Source organism: Camponotus floridanus, unplaced genomic scaffold (genome assembly GCF_003227725.1).
Source record: "Camponotus floridanus strain SB8 unplaced genomic scaffold, Cflo_v7.5 scaffold144, whole genome shotgun sequence".
Taxonomy (NCBI): domain Eukaryota; kingdom Metazoa; phylum Arthropoda; class Insecta; order Hymenoptera; family Formicidae; genus Camponotus; species Camponotus floridanus.
The window spans coordinates 155,001-177,246 of NW_020229264.1; the positions used below are offsets into that span (position 1 = coordinate 155,001).

Sequence of the window (22,246 nt, forward strand, 5' to 3'; positions counted from 1 at the left end):
TATAAAAATAATGATAAATAATTAATCACTATTGACAGTTAGCCTAGGTCATTTCGCCTATAGTCACTTGCATGGAAGACATTCCTACGAGGCATGCGAAAATTTCAAGAATCAATTTTCAATTGGCCAAAATTTTCTATAATAATATGAACAGACGCAGACTAATTTACTAATTAAATATGAATCGTTTGTCTTTTTTTTTTTTTTTTTTTACGATATAATTGTCATATCTTGGAGACCTCGTGGATGTGTCCCTGTCGCGGAATTCATCGTCATTCGCATTCTTCGTTAAGAAGAATTGTTTCGGAAGAGAATTGTAATCTGTTTATGGATAAAACACAAAGAAGGAGGACAGTGTCATCGAGTTACAGCGATGGATAATTGTATTCGAATTGGAGTCAAGTTTCAAAGTTTTTCTTTCTCCCTACATCGAGTCATTCCATTCCATCTCTAAATGTTTTTAATATAAATCTATCTTTACACAAACACACATACACACATACTTATATACGCATTATTTCTACCGCAAGCTACGCTGGCTTTCGATATCTGTTTATACCTACACTTTCACAGAAAATTTATCAAAATAATGTAATATGTCTAATAACATTCCGCAATAGAGAGAAGTTTAATCGCGAAATATAATCTGGAAATGATTCTTTCGAGCACAAAAGTCATCTGTCCGTATTCATTCATCAGATAGATCATCTACTTAGAAAGGTAACCGCAATTAAGGAGAGAGAAGCATGGTTCATAATTAGTATCATCGCAATTAATATCATCGTCTCAGAGCGTCATTGTATCTATATCTTCAATATAATCGCGGTTTCAAAATGACGTAAAATAAAAAAAGATACCGGACTGGGGCGATTAATTAATTAATTAATTACATCATTTCACGAAATTCCGCGACTTTGCCTGTGAAAGAGACTGCAGTACGCGAGAATTGTTTGGTGTTTCTTTCGCGCATCTTTCTTTGTGCATATTTAAGATTGCGGGATAAATAAAGCACATAAACTTAACGAATGCATTTCGGCGGAAATATTTCAATAAATCTGCAATAAAGGTAGAAGCTGCGCAAAAATATGCTTTGTCGGTCGCAAGAGAAAATAAATATTAATTGCGTATTTATTTATATCTCACACATTGCAATTATTTCATTGCGCATTCAAATGCGTAACGCTTATTAAATATGCCCAGAGAAAGTGCATCGCAAATGTCACACATGTCAAAAAGACGAAGGTCACGTTTGCATAGTGTTCGATAATAATATCTTTCGAATTTCAATGTCGTATCCTAATTTATTTATAGTCATTGACGAATTTCTTTAAACACACACATACGTAAATATACCTAAGAGGGTGTGCAAACGATAATGCGTATCCTTCTAAGCGAATCGCGATTCTGAAACACGAGCTTTTGTTACTACTTGTAAACTCGATTCCTTCGCAGCATTTCTCATTAACATTAACGTGATTCTATAATAACGAGCCGACATTCTAATGAAGAAACGGCATTTTTATGAACTTCATTAGATATGATTATGGTTTTGTAAAGTTTCCTTTAGACGCGCCTTAAAAATCGTCTAACGATTTTTACGTGATTTTATTGTAACTTAGTGCTACGAAGGTCTGGTGCGTATGATCTGCAATCATGAAGGAGAAAAACGGGAAACCGATGAACTCGTATTTTTATGCGCTTTAACTTTTTCACGTTTCTTAATTGAACAATTGATGTAACGGTAACTATGTTTAAGATTAAAAAAAAAATATTTTAGCAAGTTTTTAATATCGGATACACACATAGATATATATATACACACACATATATATATACATATAATATTATTCGCGATGATATTCGTTGAACATATCTTTGAAAGAAAAAAAAAATTTTATTCGTACACTCTAAATATAAATTCATAATACGTTGCTTTACTTATTTCTTTTCAACTCTTAGGTTTTCGCAATATTACAATGACAATCTTGTTAATTACGAAATGATTATCTCGAAGTACAAAGCTTATCAGAATTTATCGGCGAGAACGCATCATTAATCGCGCTCTTTTAAGAAATAAGGATGTATCGCTTTAGTTATTAACTTACGACGAAGCTTCGTCCGAAACGGGAACAAAAGTAAGGGAACGGCGAAAGAAGATTTATTTTTATTGCATCAGAGCAAAAGACTGACGCGTGTTTTTTTAATGTCAAAGTGAGATTTGAGCAATCTCTTATATAATAAAAGCCAAACTGCAAAAGAAAAAAAAACAGAGGAGAACGTGACAGGTGTGACAAAGTTCTGTTGCTTCTGCTTCGTGATTGCAAATTACGATAACCGGAATTATATGTCTGTTACGGTGTCGCGAGAACAATTGCTTCTTTTATATGCTGTTGAGGAAGAGGACGGAAAAATAAGGAGCATCCTTTCCGGATACGGCGCCGTTCGATTTTAATATCGACGAAACTGTACGTAATCGACGATGAGAGGTCGATTGTGGCCCTACGATAAGGGACAAAAAAAAACAGGAGAAACCAAAGCGGCGGACTTCCCAACTTTTTGGAAAGAGAAACTTAGCGCGTAAGATACTCTCTGTATAACGTAAGTCATAAGTCGTAAAGTATAAGGGCTGTAACGCATCAACTAATCATTAACCGCGACGAAAACAACCACACAACTATTATCACGATAACGATACGATAGTACGAGGGGATAAGCCCAAAGAGACGTGCGGGGTGTCGATGAGGCGCTCGATCGATGAACGCGACAAAAAATCGTGCGTTCAAAATCAAAGGAAAATCTCGTTCCGATCTTCTCAGTCTCGATCATCGATCGTTCCTTATCGACGCTCTGGATACGTTTTAAAAACATAACTTACAATTAGGGAGCAAACGGGAGAATGCGAGCGAGCGAGAGAGAGAGAGAAAAGAATTATCTATGAGAGAACACAAGTAAACTACTGTAAGAATGAGTGAGAAAAAGAAAACAAAGATGCATACAAAGGAAAAAAAGGAAAAAAAAAACAGAATATCAAATTTTATTTCTGCGTGCCTGTGCGGAGAGGACAGCGAGGTGATATATACGTGCATATTTATAAATCTATTACTATAAACGATCTTAGCGGAAGGTATGTAATCCGTACGCTTGTTTGAAAGAAGGAGAGAGGGGGGATACACGTTCCTTATTATTCCCTGCATAAATATGTTGTAAACAAAACGGGAGGGAGACGATGTGGAAAGAAGACGAGAGTCGTGACTCGTGAAGGGATGAGTGGGGGAGGAGGGACAATTTCGTTATGTGCGCGCGGCATCACACTCTATATAAATCTAGTATAATATCAAGAGCTTTTTGCCAAGTGACAAGGTGGTAGCTTCTGCGGGTATAAACGGTCCAGATTGAGATCTTTCTGGAGGCCACAGGCTGAATAAGAGACGAGAGGATAAAGAGATAATATATTTAAACGTGACAGACTATCGTTTCTTTCGCGTGCGACCGATTATCATTGCGCATATAATTACGGATTAATTATTATTACCATTATTAATTACGGCCCATTGACATCACCGCCATCGCGTCTCATTATTATGATTATTATTATTATTATTATTATATAATTGATGTGAGTGTGGAACACAAAAATAAAGTGTACGTAGTAGAAGGTCGATCTGTTCCACCACCTGTCTCGTTTCTTTCTCGTTTCGTAATCCTCGAATACACGAAATCGATCTTACGACGTGTGTGGTTAAGCATTTATTTCAAATAGAAAAAAATCGTGTGTCGAACATTCTACACTTAAACTAGCGAACATATTTTTTTCATCTACAGCAAATCATGTATAAAGAATCTCGCTTTCTTACAAATTCTGTCAGTTTTTCTCATTGATATACATAAAATACGTTAATTATGATTATCGATTTGAGGATAATATAGTAAAAGATTAATTCGTTCTAATTTTCCTGTGCAACTTGCATTTCTATACTTTTTTTTATCGCGGCACATTCGCGTTTCTCCTTTAATAATACACACTCTTCTTTACATTTTGCGTTGTCTAATGTACATGACATTGAAAACATTTCGGTCTTTTCTCCCTCCGTCAAATTAATTGCGTTTTTATTAACATGGTTTTCAGAATCTTCAGACATCGTAGGCGTTTCCTCGACCAGCCTAAAGACAGCCTGTTAAGGTAACGTTATAAAATAATTTTATAAGATTTAATGACATATTTAAATACTCGAAAAGTGCAAAATGATTTATATAATTTTATAGATATATAAAAATATGTGCAATTATTTTTTGTTGCATACTAACATCTTTTTTGTAACAATCGGAAACATTTTGAGAAGTGTGCGATTTTTCTTCTTGTTTTAAAATTGATTTAGAATCATTAGAAATTGCAGGATTTTCAGATATCACTTCAATCAGTGGTTTAACTGATTTTTTTGTCGGATTCGATTTCTGTACTGATTTATCGTCGGGTAGCTTTTCTTTTGATCCTTCTTCTCTTTCTATTATAAAATTTGATTTAACCAGCAGTTTCTTTTCGCTTTTTAACTTTTGCAGATGATCGCAAAATTCTTTGTAAAGCGATGCGTCAGCATTTATGGACGATGATTCCGACTCACAGATGCTTTCAGATTGTCGTAAAATATTGCCAAGCGATTGAATATCTAAAACATATTTTTATATTATTAAAAAAATATATTGTAATATCAAAAATATATTCATAATATATTTTTTTAATTATATATTTTTTAAATCATTTATTTACATGCTCTTACCAGAATCATTAGCTGATAATGAATCAGATTCCGAATTGATTGTTTGCTTCAATTCTTGTTTTCCAAATTGTACGTTTATGACATTATCAGATTTATTGTCATATTTATCGGACCAATTATTTCCAGAATCACCTGCGGGTTTATTAAGATCCATTTTTGAAACGAAATCGGATGGCAAATATTCTCCGAGACTTCGCCGTTTGTATTTATGATATTGCGATCTTCTGTCTACATTTTCTGAGTCTTTGATCAAATTCGTTATGCATTTATCGATCAATGGCGATACTTTCTTTGCAAATTTTTTCGTCTCTTGTATCATGTGTTGTCTGCATTTTTCGGAGATTTGACTACGAGATTTGCGTTCCTTCGATTTTCTTTCGGATTTTACTTCCTCAATGAGAAAGGATTTCTTGTTATTGATTTCGACATCTTTGATTTCGAGTGTTCTCTTACCAGTCAGTCTCGAAGGCCGTTGATTCGCGTTTTTTCCCAAAGTTAAGCGATCTATCGCTCGGATCAGCGACTCCATTTGAGAATTAGATTCCTCGGTATCAGATGATAATTTCTGCTCGCTGTTTGACATCTCCATTTTAACAGAAGATTCTTCTATTTTAATGACTTTTTTGTTTTCGCAAATTAAATTATTGCGCTCTTTGTTTGAAATTATTTCGCACTCATCTAAATCGACATTTTCATTTTTATTTGAATCGACAATTTTATCCTCTGTGTTGAACAATCTTAGAACTTCTGGTGATTCTTGATCGGTTTCCAAAATTTCTTCTACAAGAGACGTTGCTGTCTTAAAAGAATCATCGTCAGATTCGTCGATGTTTTTCTTCATTTCTGAAGGTGTTAGTAAAAGATGGTTAAACTTGTCTTCCAAATCTTCGATTTTCGAATAATTCTCATTAGTCTCTAGTTTTTTGCATTTCGAGGATTCCTCAGCGGAATCAATAAGATCTGTCATATTGATAATTTGAGGGATATTTTTTTGTTTTGTGTCAATTGTTGATTTTTCGGAATCCAGTTTCTCTTCCAGAATCATCAATTCGCTTGAAACTTTCGATTTGTTTGTTTCTTGGATATCTCGATTTCTTAGTTCAGCAAAGATACTGCTAAATACTCCGCATGATTTTTCTTGTGATTCTTTTTCAGATTGCTCGCATGTGTAATTTTCTTCATCTTTCACGGAGTATGTTTCCGTTGAATCCGGAAAATAGCTCGGGCAAGTCTTCATTGTCATCAAATCGTAGACGTCTTGAAAATTGTCCGCAGTATCCATTACTTGCATTCTATCTTCTAATGAAGAACAATTGGAATTATTACTCGTTGCAGCATCTTTAATCTCCACTTTGTGTTTCCTCGCTTCGTCCTCTCGTTGTCTTATAATCTCCCTGACCTTCAGATTTCTCTCCTTGGTATTCCACCATTGTAATTTATCTTCCTTGCTCGTGGGAACCTCGGTCTCGGTTTCTTGGATCTCGCTATCATCAATAGGATCAGTTTGCAGATTCTCGTCCATCTTTTCCTTGCCCCAGAATCCTTCCACCTCGCCATTTTTGAACACTATCTTGTTTTCGTCAACAAACTTGTCCATTCTATCGCAGAATTCTCGCATCTCTTCGCGAATACTGCTAAGTTTAGAACCGAATGGATGTTCTTTACTTTTTCTTTGATAGCTCTTGATATTTTTGCTCGACGCATCGTCTGTCATGTCGGTGATCGCGCTCGTGAGTTTTTCATTCTCTTCTAACGTTTGCTTTAGATCCGCTGTGTCGCTTGATACGGAGCAGGTAGATGTTTTTTCGTTTTTACGATCTATGAAAAGCGGTTTTAAAATTGTTAAGCTCAGTGTCAAAATAATTTTTCAATCATGGTATAATATAATATAAATCTTTTATATTGTTGAAAAAAATTAATTAATTAACGTGTAAGCTTACTTACCATTTGTTTTATTATTATCATTATCAGTCGATTTTTGCGAATTTGATATTTCTTCTTTTTCCGTTGCTGACTCTAACAATATTTTTTTACAATTAGTGACTTCTCTACCTACGATATAATCATCGAGTGGATCATGTATGCTCTTACGATCGTCCAAAATCTGTTTCCCGTGCAAATTTTCCTCCGCGTCATCGGCAATATATTGTTTGGACTCCGATACTTCTTCGATCAACTTTTGCGGCTGGATCTTTTCTGGAGCCACCTAATCACGAAAAATAGGAGAGTAACCTTTTATTTTTTTCTAATTTGGATTTATTATAAAGTGATAAAAATTCTACCTCGGTTTTCCAGGGCAACAGAAGCTCCGCGTTGGTTTCATCGGAGACTTTTCTCTCTTCCTCCGCCATTGGCCTCCTTCCGTCACTTTCCTCGCCTCCTTTTTGCCGCGTACATTCGTTTTCTTCGTCGCTCGCGAGCTCTTCGTCCGACGAGGATGAGGAATCGAGGAAGGATCGCCCCTCGGACTTTTTCTTTCTCTCCAGGTCGAGCTTCAGAATGTTCATCGTGGCCGGCATTACGGGTATAGAGAGGTGTGGGGGTTTCACGTGGTGAATGATCAAATAGTCGACGGGACCGATGGGTGATGATATTATTCAAAGCACGAATTCTGTACCAGACCTTGACGAAACTAGTTCTTACCAGACCGCGGCTCCTCGTTGTGGTGTGCGCGCTTGACTTCGCGACAACTTCTTCGTCCTTTTCTTCTTTCTCCTCCTTCTCCGTCTCCTTCTTCGTATCCACCACCTCCTTTTCGGACATCTCAACCGGTTTGCACAGCTTCCTTTTGTTTATCAGGGCTTTCGAGGGCAGACGCGGCAATCGATAGGTAAACAAAGATCCGAGTAACAGGTGAAAGGAGTCAGGGACCAAGAACGATCATTTCGTATCTGCCTTCGGGAGTAATCGAGAAGAATATTCCTTACTCACCCATAACGCTGTCGTTTATCTTCTTCTGTTCCGCCTGGATCCACCGGTTTCTTTCGGCCATCTCCTCGTCGACACCACCGCGCATCCTGGACCCAGAGATATTTTAAGGATAACGATACCCGTTTCGCCGATACTCGTTTTTGCTGATAGATTTACCAGGCTTCGGCGCAGGCACGATCGCGCGGGAACACCGGCCGATCATCCAGGTACTGTAGATTCTTACACTTCAGAATCATAGTTTTGCGGTACATCTTTATCTCCTTCAGTACGGGGTTACCGGTTAACGTTACGACGCGCAGCGTCTTCATGTCTCCCAGAATCTAAACAATCCAACTCGTGCTCGCGCTTTCGAAGAACGTGACATCTCTATGTCTCACAAAGATATTTTGTAACATGATTCACCGTGTAAGTGAATTCTTTTATCTTTTGCATCGTTAAATTCAACTCGAAAAGAATCAAGCGAAAATTCACATCAAGTTTTGATGAACGCAATTACAATGATATCGTGTTAATAATTTTTTATCAAAACTATAGAGAGTGAAATTTATGATAAAATTGTTATAACAAAATTGTTTACACATCATGTGTGGAAATTCGCTTGTGTAACGTCACCTGCCGTTTCAGAAATATACTCCGGTTTATGCATCTCGCGTGCGACGCGCGTAATTATCGACTTACGTCAACGACGTCGCAGGTGTTGATCTTGTTGTGAGAGATATCCAAGATCGAGAGTGCTTGCAGCAGACGGAGATGCTCGATGTCAGCGGTTTCTCGCAGATAATTATGCGACAGGTTCAGGTTGTTCAGGAACTTGAGACTGTCTGAAAAGCAGAGGCACGTCAAGGTCAAGGTCATCCGGGATATTACTCGTTTTCGATTCGAGTCACCGAGATTCTCGATCCTCCGTATCGTGTTGTGCGAGAGATTCAGGGTGTCGAGCTTTGTCAGATGGTCGAGATTCTCGATCTTGCTGATGAGGTTGTGGTGCAGGAACAGACACTTGAGTTCGCTCTGATTTTCCAAATTGGCGATCTCGCGTATACCGTTGCTCTCCAGCCACAGGCACTTGAGGCCTGTATATTTCTCGAGATTCTCGATGAAGGAGAATCCTAAAAGAAAGAATGGCAATTTTTTTCATCACAGGGTGTATGATTAAATCTATCGCACGTACCCTTGTAATGCAAATAGAGAACATCGTTCAAATGGGGCGTCTGATAGAGTTTCTGTTCCTTGCAATGCTTCCTGATCAGTTCCTCCGTCATTCTTGAAATCATTATTATTTGTAATGATATTATTGAAAATATGTGACAAGTTTTTGTGATAATTTTATAGACTCACCTAATGCCGTGCTTTTTCTCATCGAAATCGTATACCTTTCCTTTGATGTATGTTCTTTCTGGTTCCTTCAAATTTTCCGAGAAAGAGTCATCAGATTCCGAATCGATTTTGATTGTTGTTGTATCACTCATCATTACAGACATTTGATTCAATTCGTCGCTTTTATTTTCGTCATTTTTAGATTGATTTGCAATTTCTTCATCCGTTTTTTCGTTATAAATTTGCTTAGCTTCAGATTCTAAAGTCGCTTGCTGAATCTCCTCTAAATTCGTAGCAATGATTTTTTGGTATTCATCCATTAGTTTCTTGTGCTCTTCCATTTCATTCGCGAGTTCCTTTTCCAACTCCTCGATTTTCAAATTCTCGATTATTTCGGCTTTCGTTAGAGGAACCACGACATTTTCACGATCGTCCTGAAAGTCATCGAGACTATCGGAATCGTTGGCGAAATCCTCCGGAATTTTGAATTCACGAGGATCTTTGTCAGACGTATAAGAAATATCGTAACGATCAGCAATGAATTTGTCAATCTGCTCGAATTTTTTCGATAGAGTTTCCAACGAGTCCTTCTTTCGATCTTCTATCTTTCTTTTTTCATCCGCTATCTTCTCCAAAGTTTCATGAATCTCGATATGCGATCTAGAGCGATCTGAACACGTGATTTCGGCTAATTTTTCTAAATTGCTATTAATAGAATTCGATTTCGATGCAATGACTTTTTCAATTTTCACATTTTCTAAACTTATTTCTTTATTCTCAACAAAATTATTTTCTTCCCTATTTATTGTTTTGCATTCTTCATCGTTTACCTCTTTTGTAAATTTTTCCATTAAATTATCTCTAACGCAATTCTCATTAACGCTTGCTTCCGACATGTCAGGATATGGATCAGTTAATATTTTCTCCGCTTCTTTGATGGTTTTTAATATGTCCTCTTTCTCTATGGCAGTATCAGAAATATCGCGATAATGCGAGAAAAGTTTGTTTTCTTGAAAATTCTGAATCATGTATTCGCTACTTGATTCTTCAAAATTGAGAGTCGAATTTTCGCGTATCGACAAATGTTGCTGAAAATCTGGGAAAACATTGGAGCAGTTTTCCATTATCTTCCGCATCACATCATCGGGATCGTTTTCCAATTCTGCGGATAAACTCTTTACCATTCGTTCTTCCACCGAATCGTGTTGTTCGTCATTGTTTGTATACAAAAGATTCTTGATTATCTTATCCATTTCTTTTATTTCCGTCATTGTTCTTTCTATATTGTCTTCTTCAACGTTTAACATGTGCTTCATATTTTCTCCTGTACATTTCAGTAGATCGATGGCATCTTTGAGATAACTCTTGTTATTATCTGTATAATAATCGTTGGACTCTATATTTAATTCAATTTTATTCTCTATATCTAATTCTTTGATATCTCGAGGAGGATTTTCGATACACGAGGTAATATTCCGTTCAAGTCTCGTTTCTTTATTTTTAATCTCTTCCTCAATGTAATTATCAACAACTTTATCATCATTATCTTCTATATTTATACTATTTAAAGAAATCCCTGAATTGACAAATTTCTCTCCACTATATTTAACTCGAATATTTTCGTCCGCTCGATCGATACCGCCGAAATCTTTTGATAAAGAATTTGTGTATCGATTATCTATCAGGAACTCCTCTTTAATTGTCTTTTCACCATCCTTGGAATCTTCTCCCTGGATTGTCGTGTCGTTGTATTCGAGATTGTCGCCCATAAAAACATTGCACTCGCTTGTCATGCTAGAATTGCAATAAGATGGATTTTCATGATTTAAATCGAACGTATGATCGTAATTTGAGGAAACTGTTGGGGCATCGTCTTCATTGACGTCGTTTGTTGTTTCTATTTTCTCACTTCCGCATAAATTTTCGCATTTCTCTATTTCAGATTGCGTCTTCGAGACGAGATCCCCCGTGATGGGATCTGAAATCTCGAGCTTTGCCGGATAATCCCTGACGATCTTTGCAAATACGAATTTATTAATTTCCTTCATTTACAAGCGCATGATTTGACAAGAAATGAAATCGAAACGTTTAATATCTATTTTTTTAATAACATAAGCGACAATTATATTATTAAAAATATTATACAATATTTTAAAAAAATGAGAGGCAGCTTTAATTATATTAAAATAGAGATTATATAAAATACCTCTCTCACTTTTTTTAAAAATATTAGATAATATATAAAAAATATTTTTTACAGTACAACTGACCTTGTTTCCAGATATAGAAGATATATTCTTATAAGTAAGAGAAACTTCACTTTTATCCTCTATTAGAGGACTGAACGAGAGATCACATGAATCATTCAAAGCATTATCATAGCGTTTGAACGAGTCCATGATTGAAAGCAGTTTCGCGATCGAATCTTTTTCTTTCAGAATCTACGAAAACGTGAAATATAAATTGCAGACTCTGTGAATTGACGCGAGTAAAATCACTGAAAACAAGCGCGTGGCGCCATGTCAGTTATCGGTTGTTTAATCGATAGGGTTGACTATCTTCGCGTTCTTCAACGCAGACGTCATAGACTCATAAAGGATTATTTTTTCAATTTACCAATTTTTAATCGAGAGGATTAAATATTATTCCCGATGATGTATACATCGTAGCAAATAAAAGTCATGAAAATTGAGCGCGAAATTTTATTATCGATTCGATCTCGCGTTTACATCCAATCTGTCATCGGGTCAGTCGTCCTCGCGCTTTTCACGCGGTGGAAACCTTGCGTCGCGTCGCATTCGCATCTTAATGCACGACTTGGAGAAAACACCAACGAGCAGATTGGCATAGATGATCGATCACGCGCGGCGGTATGCAAGCACAATGTTATAGGCGGTTACGGGGTGTCTCGTCCGCGATATCTATTCGTCAGCGATCTTCTCTCGCTTTGTTTTTCGTTGCGTCTGAGGATATACTCGGCACACATGGGATGGGTGCCGCTTGTTTTTCCTCTCTCGGTTTCAGACACCGCTCTCGTCCCTCGTCTCATCGTCGTCGTCGGCTCGTCGCTAGTCGGCGAGAGCGATGATGGTTCCCTATCAACATAATCCAGCGGAAAAGAGACGCCCGGTGGCGATTCGCAAATGTGCCGCGCCGCAGATCACGGGATGGGCAGGTCTGGGGATCGTGATAGCGGGAAATCGCGACGCATACATACAAATATATACATTTACACACGTGACTCCTCGCGAGTCCATGCGAATTCTTCTCTTTCTCGCGCGCGCATAGATTCTCCTCTTTTATTTTTCCCCTTCGAGGCGCGACGCACGGTCGTCTACTTTCTGCGGAGACGCGTCTTTTTGCGCAGCAGCTGCGACTCCGCGCCTAGAGAGTACTATGTAGAAAAGGTGAAAAGCCAAGAAAATTTAATCGACTTCATAGTCGCGGAGCGAGGCTAACTTGGCAACCGATGTTGATGCAACGGTTTCGATTGCATCGAGATCAGTGTTGCAATTAATTAATCCCAGTTAGCTACCTTTTTAGTTGATCAAATCGTGACAATCTTATTTAACTGGTCTTTCTTCAGATTTTTCCTTCGCCGCTCTTGTATTAAAATCACGAATGCAAATTATCCGATTTTTTTAATTTATATCATTTTCTTATCCAATTTTGGATAAAGATTCTATGCCAGAGATGCAAACGCGATAGCGATAGTAAATCTCGTCAAACTTGAGCCATCAATTCACCAAAAGTAGTAAATATATTTATAGAAAATTTTTAAATTGTAAAACAACCTGAGTCAGAAACTGCATTCATGCAATTTAACATAAGAGCGACTATACTTCTTAGTCTTATTTATAGCGCGCAGACTTTAAAAAATAATTATATCTTTCCATTTATATCGCGCAAGATTGTTACCAGTATTCATTGGATTTTCTCGATGTTTCTCGGTCGATTCTGCAATCGACACAATAATGCGTGCCTTACGTCACAGTGGAACGCACTTTTTCGCGGGTCGGCTCGGTGAACGGTCCGGTTTCGTTTGCAATGCGCATTATTGCGTCACGCGCAGGATAGACGACAGTTGAAATCGTTAGATAGTCACAGGATAGAAAATTCTAGTCCTTGCTCTAATTATTAAAGTTTAAGGCCATGTAACAGTCGATTATAGAATTCCGATGTCGTGATATCGGATATGGTGTTGTCTCGTTGCCGCGAGAGAAAATTTTGATTAAAAATATACTTGGCCGGTTACTATTTACATACGTGTATATAGACATTATAATTCCTATCTTGATTATTTGCTGACACGGAAACGCGAGAGGCCTACACGGAAGTTACACGTGTACTTGACATTGCGTAATATGATCTCTTTCGATAATTGACAGGCGGGTAATATTATGTTCCGAATGTATCAATCAATATTTTATAATGTTAAATATTATTTAATCAAATCGAGTGAAAAGTTACCACAGTGTGCACGCATAGACAATTCAATATTCTCTCACATTCCTTGAAAATTAATCGACACTTTATCGATTGCTGTATAATTTTAATCGCATATCATATATATGCATTAATTTTTTAAAGGATATTTAAATTCGGCAAGCTGTATTTTGTTATAAGATTGATAATTAAATAGGATGTTATAGATCGATCTGTTTCCATAATTTTAATTTTGATTTCAAAAAATATTAAAAATTTTATATTTCCGGGAATTTTTTAAGAAACTTATAATATATCGTTTTATTCGCTAAATCATTGCTTGAAAAAGTCAAAATTCTTTGTTAATTGCATCAGGAGATCGTATTTAGTAATAATCGTATTTTAAGTCATCCCGTTCACTTGACGCTTAAAAGCGCGATAAATGAAGATAGACGGTCGATCTTCCATCTCGTTCGACTTTGCAGGACTTCTCCGACTTTCATTGTCATCTAAAAATACATTCCGCAACGCGATCGGATCGGGATGCGATCGAAGATTGCAGTGACAGATATCAATTTTTGGCACCGGTCAAGAGCTTTACCTTTCGCGAGACATCTCGAGTGACCGTGACCTCGAGGATTCCTCATAGCGACGAACATATGAATACGTACTGGGTGTACTATTGAATTTTTATATAAATAAATGTCACACGAGACATAAACTACTCTCGATAAATTCCTAAACTTTTCAATTAAGATGCAGAGAAAATTGATTTCAGGGGGAATTTATTAATTTTATTTTGAAAAAGAATTTATATATGATAAATTGTTTTACACAAGTTTTTTTCAAGACTTATATAATCTTATAAATTACAGATTAGGAGTATATTATTTTTAGAAATTTTAAAATCTCGAATCAATATTATTTCAAAAGTTTCAGAGACTTGTAAGATTCGATTCAGAGTCATATAGGAATTCTTTTAATAAAACTATTTATCATACGCTCGTGTTTATGTGACGCTCGCGACACCCCTTATATCGTGACAAGCGTACCTCATGACACGCTCTTATAGGACTGGGATCGCGATTCGAATGTATTATGTAATTGACGACGATCTTCGGTGCGGGAGCTTCTCCATGCCGGCTTTTTGAAAAGCAAAGTAGCCGTGGGTGGCCATCTCCTTCTCCTTGCGAATGCAGGATCGTGCGCTGAGGGTGGAGGAGGTGGAATCGTATTTGAATACGCTTTGAATCGATGATCGGGCATGAGTGTCTAGACGTCACGCATGAAATTTGTCGAAAGACCGTTTAAAGACCGCCGAAGCGGGAAGATTCACGACCGCGGTTAAAGGATTATAAAGTGTAATCGTTCTCTCGTATCAGCTGATTACCGCCGACCTGTCAATATAATCGATCATCAATGTTTCAAGACATGTGATTCAATGCTTTTTGAATGCGTTTTTGGTTCATCACTAATGATCAAAAGACCGCAAATTTTTTATATAAACATATATATATATATATATATATATATATATATATATATATATATGTGTGTGTACATCATATGCAATGAGTAGACTTTTCGAATTAATCATTTCATGGAAAACTATTATATTATTTTCATATCTATGAAAAATATTTATTCTTTTTTTTCTTTAATCTGTTCTCTGTATTAAGTTGTAGATAATTTACATATTTTTCAGTACAGTATAATCAGATCGAGAATTTTAAAATTCTATTTCATCGAATCTTTTATTTAATTAAGATATGTAATCAAAGTCTTTAATTTTACGAATAGTATTTTACGAATAGTATTTTATGAAAGTAAGTAATTAAATACAATATATTGAATGATTCAAGTACTATTATACTTAACGTATCTTTTACTATTGAATTTCATCTACAAAGAACCAATACGAGAAGTGCAATATAGACGAAAATACTTTATGGCCCTCAGGAAGAATAAAATTTATAACATAATTAGAATAAACATAGACATGTATAAAACAAACAAAATAATCTACAAAATAGAAAATTATATATATATATATATATATATATATATATATATATAAAAATGATATATATAATTATATATAATTATATATAATTGTTTTAAGAAAGAAATAGGAAGATTAATCGGTTCTTTCTTTTAAATAAAAAATTTAATGGAAAATATATATTATTAAAAAATAAAGATATTGCACAGAGAAATTACAAAATCAAAATCAATGGATACATTTAAACGTCGATTCCACGTTACGCTCGAATACGATGTTTGCAACAGAATGATGCAGAGTCGTCGACATTCTACGCGTGGCGGGAAAACGTGTCTGTACTGCAAGAAAAGCGTTTATTATCCCGACGCGATCAAGCATCGAAAGGGAGAATAAGGGAATTTGATGTCGATGTAAAGAAAACCGCTGCGAGGAACATCGATTTGTTGTCATCCTCGAACGAGATTTAAACCGCACGTGTAAGTTCACCTCAATTTATAACGGGTAACAAAATTGTGAATCTTTCTAGGTCATCGAACAGGAATCGGTAAGAAAAGACTGTTGACAAAAAAGCGGCTCGTGAACGAAAGAGCAACTATATATTTCAGAATAAAGCAAATTTTAGCACTATTAACAAATAATATATTGCACTTGATAATTTACTAAAGACCTTAGAGAATTGGGGGATTTATTATCATTACGATTTATTATCATTTTATTGTTGTAAGGATCTAAAAATGAAATGATAAAATATAAAATATTCTCTCAAGTAAAACTTTTAGAATATTCTTGAAATCTTTTTTTTTGGCAAATGTAGTCAAAAACTATTCTTTGCTTTTAAATATATTTTATAAACGAACAATTGTAGGATATTTAAAAAAATATTTATTCTTTATTATAAAATTTCTTTTTACACATCTCATGAAGAATAATTATTTTTTTAAAGAAGTCTAAAATGATTATAGTGGATTTCCATTTAAGGATTAGATAATTGAGAGAAAGAAATTAAAATTTGTTATTTTTGTATAAATTTATAATTTTATATAAATCGAGCTTTTTTTTAAATTCCATCTTTGCACAATTTTTCTTTCCTCGAGAGAGACGAGAGAAAGAACGTGTTTTCATCTCGCGCTGTCACTGGACGCGCACATCTGGACTCGTATAAGAGCCTTGCTGGTCATCTCGTTGGCTATGCTGTTTTTACAACCGAATACCACCGAGTCTCTAACGCCGCTGCAATCCTCTAACGTTCTATGCACAGTGTCGCGCGACAAGACCGCTCCGCGGAAAATTTATAAATAATTGATAGACGGGAGGCGCGCGGCGCAGATGCCGCGGCTCGTCCCTGAGACTGACGGATTCGCGTTTATTGTTTATATAGGTATTTTTTCCGATTCTCCGCGATGATATAGGTAACCATAAGTTGCATCGCCATCGCCGCACATGCGCCAGCTTTTCTTTCCATAAATTTGAATAACATTCTCACTTCCTGCGCCACCAACCACCGTCGCGCGTCTCTAATGCCTCTGTGACCTCGCCCTTAGAAGGAGGGATTCTGCATTTGATTAAATTGAATCGCGCATAATACTATCGGCCGCCGGCGCATCGATCCATTTTTACACAAGCGTCTTTCCAGGTTCTCACGTTCACCACCTGTTGAGTTGCGTAGAGAGAATTACTACAATCCCCCGTAAAACTTTATTGCAGTTTTAATAGTACGCGTGATTCGAATATATAATTTAATTCGTGATTTTGTACAATAAATTAAGAATTTAATTTTTTTCGAAAAAGAATTTAAATTTATTTCTGAAATTTCAAGATTTCCAAGATTTCTGATATCAAAAGATTTTTTTTATCAATTACTGCTATTGATTTGCATTTGCATCGAATCGATAGAGAATTGTTTTTCTTAAGTTAGCGGAAACCATGCATGCGCGTAGTGTTTCCGTTACATCATTATACGATTCGACTATTTCCGATCCCATTGATAAGCGAATTTCGTCGCGACAACGTTTCGCGGAAATCTTACGGAAGAAATCATAAAGCCTCGGCGTCCCGTTTCGCATTTTAATGGACCCCTCGACGAAATTTTACGGCGCATCGGGCGGGCCGATTTGAAAGTCGATCGGCGAGAAAAATCTGCAAAACACGTGGATCACCATTTATACGCTCCCTTCTCTCCCGCTTCCGATCAGTGACGGTTTCGCCCTTCTCACGCCATTTCTCTTTCTTTGTAATCTATGATACATGAGATAATTCGATTTCTACAAAGAAAGAATCAAACAATATGTACAAAATGTCAATATCATGCTGCAGTTTCAAATCTAAAACGATGGATTACTAAAGATTGATTGAACGATATAAAGAAATTGATTGGAAGGTTGTTCCAATAATAACATAAATTCCGTGAAAATCTGTAGCAATAAAAAATGATAAACTGTAAATAGAATCTAATATAGTAAAAGGCGGTTCATTATATTCAATTAATTGAAGGTAAAAAAAGTATAATCTTAATCTGATCATTAAAATTAATCTTTTTGTTCTTTTTAAAAAGAAAGAACAAAAAGATTAATTGAATGCTACAGAAATTTCAAGGATAAAAAGTATAATTTGTGAAAATAATATAAGAATTATAATAATTAAGTTATTAATTGAAGATCCAGAAGATCTTAAAAGAGTAAATGTCCAGCAATTATATTTGCTGTTAAACAAATAGCTAATATTAAAGGACGCATCTCCTGTTAAGTCATTTAATTTTCGATTCAGTCAATCATTAAATAATTTATTGCAGCGAATCGATGAGTAGATGTTGTCACAGCAATATAAGTTTCTTGACGTATAAGATATTTGATGCATGAATTACAAGAATGAATTGCGAAACCGTTAAAAGCGTAGAGATCTGCACGTCGATTCGCATCCCAATAAGCCCAGGACCAGTCCATCTCGCAAGTCTAGTCCTTCGTCCGGCATAAGGAAGGCGGCGAGAAATCAGGTCACCAAAACAAACCGATCAGTCTCGATTCGGCGAAATGGATTTAGCATGTATAAGAAACACTTTGCGCGGCTCATTTTTCTGAGTACGTCCCCCTTTCGTGGAAGCCATTCATCGCGACCGTTACTGATGAATTTGAATTATTGATATCGGCTTATTGTTTCTTAAAAAGAGATAAGCATTTTGTCGGAAGCGATGGATCAAGATGATACTTGACCCTGCATCTCTTACAAAGCGGAATAAATCCGTGTCGTTATCTACGAGACACCCTGTTTGTCTTCCAAGCGGTGCGTCACTGTGAAACGAAAAGAAAGTACCGCTATTCTTAGGTCCCGCGCGATCCTTATCAACGGCTTCTTCTACATTGGTAATTTTCTTTTACGTCGAATTCACGCACAAGCACGCTGGAAACCTGTGGCTTCTGGAAAACGAGAGCACGTGTCGATTTTTACGTGTCGTCTGCGATGAGATCCATTCCGCTGGATGGATGCGTCTCTTGAAACTTTCGCAAGAGTTTAGCTATATTTTTCGAAACCTCTATAAAGTGCATTTCAAATGATCGACGTTAAATAACATAAGATAAGCTAGCGAAATAAAAAAATTTTTAAAATTCCATTCATATGTCAACATTAAATTGGATCACCAAACTGTTTATAATAGTGTTTTTCACTTGAAAAATAATTTTTCAATTGTATTTTTTCTTTTATCAGAAAAATTCAAGTGAACATGTCAAATGAAAGAATCCAATTAATATCGAAATATGCTAGAAATATCCCAATATTTCTGAAATATCCTTGATTCCAGGAATATTATAGAATGTTATGTGACTGTCTTATGTCAATTGGAAAGTAACCGAGATGATTGTAAGTCTGTATTAATTTAGAATCAACGCATCAATTTTCGTCAGTTGCACCATATGTTTCGAGTCCTCTCATTTGTATGAGGGTCACGAGATGTGTACGTTCACTTATCAGCAGTATACATACAGATTAAAGATACGAATATTTATTACTTCAATGTTGCATATTAAAAGAACAGAATTATATATAAATTCAATTGATGGATCACGAATGCTCATTAAAAACAGTAACTGATATATACTTAGATATAGCTCTGACACATTTGAAATCCCTTTGAAGCGCGACATTTCTATTCTAATTCGATTCACCTTTCGAACGACCTATTCACTTACTGTTAATGCATATTTTGAACGTTAATGGGTCAATGGGTTTTGCATAACTTAGGTTTGCTAATAAAGTTGAATGGAACTTGTATACCTCTTTAATTCCGTCAAAAAGTTTTTGAAATGAGAGCGTTAAAAAATTATTTAGACAAAATTCACCTGATTATTTTATGATTAAATGATATCACCATGAGTGAATTATCGCTTTGAACGAATCGAAATGAGGCAAATCGTAAACCTAGCGACTTAGACCCGCCAATCGTTGCTTTTGCGCGACGAAGTGAAAGAGAAAGTGACACTGGCCACGTTGAACGGCCTCGTTTAAACGCGAGAAAAAGGTCCCGCTCGAGGTACAACAAAGTTGCATCGCATATTCTCACAGATAACGAAAGTCGTGCCGATTACGTATCTTATAAAGCCAGAGCTTTCTAAGGAGACATTCTGTTCACAAATGAAGGAGAAAGTATTGCCAACGCATGATGAATATAACTCAAACCCCATATTTTTTTTCTGTCACAAACATCTTTTCGCGCGAGTGCGTTCTGATAAGATCCGAGAAAGATCGTTCTTTCTCGATTGAGATCTTTTATTTAATTTTTTTCTTGCAATATAAATCTCTTTTTAAATAAATACATATTTGTAAAAGATAAATTCTCACAATTTCGAATCGAAATTCGATCGAGTTTAAAGTACACAAATGTGTGCAGATCGCTATCGAGGGATATTTATGGTGGAAGGAACAGATCAGCAAAGTCGAGCGAGCAACAGCCTAATATGTATCTAATCGTGAGCTGTGGAAATGAGTGCGATGAAGAAATTGGTTGTCTTGCACGGGTGAATCGGTGAACGGAGCGATTTAATTGAAATTGATTGACTATTAAATGGAACGCATACCGCTCGTAGAAACCAATTACAGCAAACCGACAAACGGAGTCACCTACTAAACTCCCTTGGTCCGATTACAAATCGCATTCGTGCGTCAGCCGCGCGTATCTATGCGAGCGTCCGACACGATTTGTCCGTCACTACGAGCGTGACTATTCTAAATACCCTAAAAAAACGTCATTGGGTTGGCATACGAAATTGCGCAAAAATATCTTTGATGTACCTTTTGCCAAATCGAATTTAAAAGCGTAAAACGTCGTGAAATCTTGCCTCGAACTTTTGCGCGCGCGTAGACAATTCTATTCTTCGAAAGTGCGACTGTCAGTAGTAGAGGTTTAAGATAAAACTAGGAGCGAAAGTATATAACTTTAATCGATATGTTAATTCTTGCGAAATTACTTTGAATTACTTTGAAATATCTTACTAAAATTCTTCAAAGTGCATCATCTGTAAAAACCTGAAAAAATTCGAAAAGAGAGTACTCGATCTCATTTATCTTATCCGTTAATGTACAATAATAGAAAAAAAGAATAATGATGTAATTGATATTTTGCATTGTATATTTTATATTTAAACTTTTTTTTATTTATCTAAATTTTCACGAATCATCTTCGGAACAATCGTACATAAGTTTTTGAAAAATAGGGTAAAAAAAGGGCGCGATGAAGGATCCTCTTCCTTTGAAAAACACGTCCTCCATCGATAAAATAATTCTTGCTTGCTGCAACAGGTGGTCCGGATTTCGAGATTTTCCGTGCAATTGATTCGCGCAATCGGGTTCCGCCGGGTGCGGCAATTTCGCAGGCGTTTTCCGCAAGATCGGCCTTAAGACTTTCACCTGGTACACCCGGCGCGCTCCAACGTTCTCCGCTGACGTGTTCGACCGGCCGGTCGTCTCTCGTTATGTGCGAAACCGAGACCCCGAGACCTAGTTTGCCGTCACGATCTGGCGCGGTCTATTAATAGGTGAAATGGTTTCTGCGTATCACGGATCCGCTGATAAGCCACCGGCCACCATCGACCGACGCACGTCGATCGTGATCCAGAAAGGTGGAGGTGGCGGTTTCGAGGTAAAGCGTTTAAGCCGCTACCTGACTCGCGAGCACGTCGTGTAAGCCTATCGGAAAGTCGTCAAACGTCGCACACAACCATCGTAAAAATAGCAGTCCGTTAATTTTAATTGCTTATACTTGACACACATATTTCAAGTACTGTTTGGCAATGATATTCGTATTATCAGTCTTTGACGTTGCAACGATTAAAAATATATATGCTAATTTAAGACTTACGGAAAATACCGCACTATGGTTACCAAGATTTCTCATAGTCATATAAATCGAAAAAAATATAAATACTATAAGACTTTGTCGCGAGCCATCTTTAATTTGATCGTCGATCCAACTCCTGTTTAATTAATCTCTGTATTTCAAAGCAAATCGCGCTTTTACGGCACAGTTAATTCATGTTTTCGAGACACCGGTGCAACATTATCGCGGCGATATTTAAGGAATTGCCGTCGTCGGACGACTTCGGGCGACTCTCGATAGCTCGTTCAGCCCCCTTATTTTTGCGCGTCTCAGAAGCCGAATGACAGCGCAGATGGGGCTTTCTCTCTCTCCCTCTTTCGCGCTCGCGCGGCCATTAATGCTCGCCGTTCGTGCATAAATAAATCATACGTGTTATCATCCCGTGGGGTAGCGAGGACCGGGCGATTTTCGACTGGGGGGGACTGGTTTTTT

At 36.7% G+C, this 22,246-nt stretch overlaps 2 protein-coding genes across 2 annotated transcripts; both read right to left on the minus strand.

Annotated features, from left to right (window-relative positions):
* Positions 1-3,750: 3,750 nt before the first annotated feature.
* Positions 3,751-7,514, minus strand: LOC112637232. Its single transcript, XM_025406453.1, has 5 exons — positions 7,058-7,514; positions 6,720-6,981; positions 4,776-6,593; positions 4,306-4,664; positions 3,751-4,172 (listed from the first exon to the last, which is right to left on the minus strand). The coding sequence occupies exons 1-5, from the start codon at positions 7,292-7,294 to the stop codon at positions 3,945-3,947; spliced, it is 2,904 nt and encodes a 967-aa protein (XP_025262238.1). The 5' UTR covers positions 7,295-7,514; the 3' UTR covers positions 3,751-3,944.
* A 762-nt stretch (positions 7,515-8,276) lies between these two features.
* On the minus strand, positions 8,277-11,422 carry LOC112637233. Its single transcript, XM_025406457.1, has 6 exons — positions 11,294-11,422; positions 9,918-11,038; positions 9,045-9,728; positions 8,878-8,969; positions 8,594-8,815; positions 8,277-8,527 (listed from the first exon to the last, which is right to left on the minus strand). The coding sequence occupies exons 1-6, from the start codon at positions 11,420-11,422 to the stop codon at positions 8,373-8,375; spliced, it is 2,403 nt and encodes an 800-aa protein (XP_025262242.1). The 3' UTR covers positions 8,277-8,372.
* Between the last annotated feature and the right edge of the window lie 10,824 nt (positions 11,423-22,246).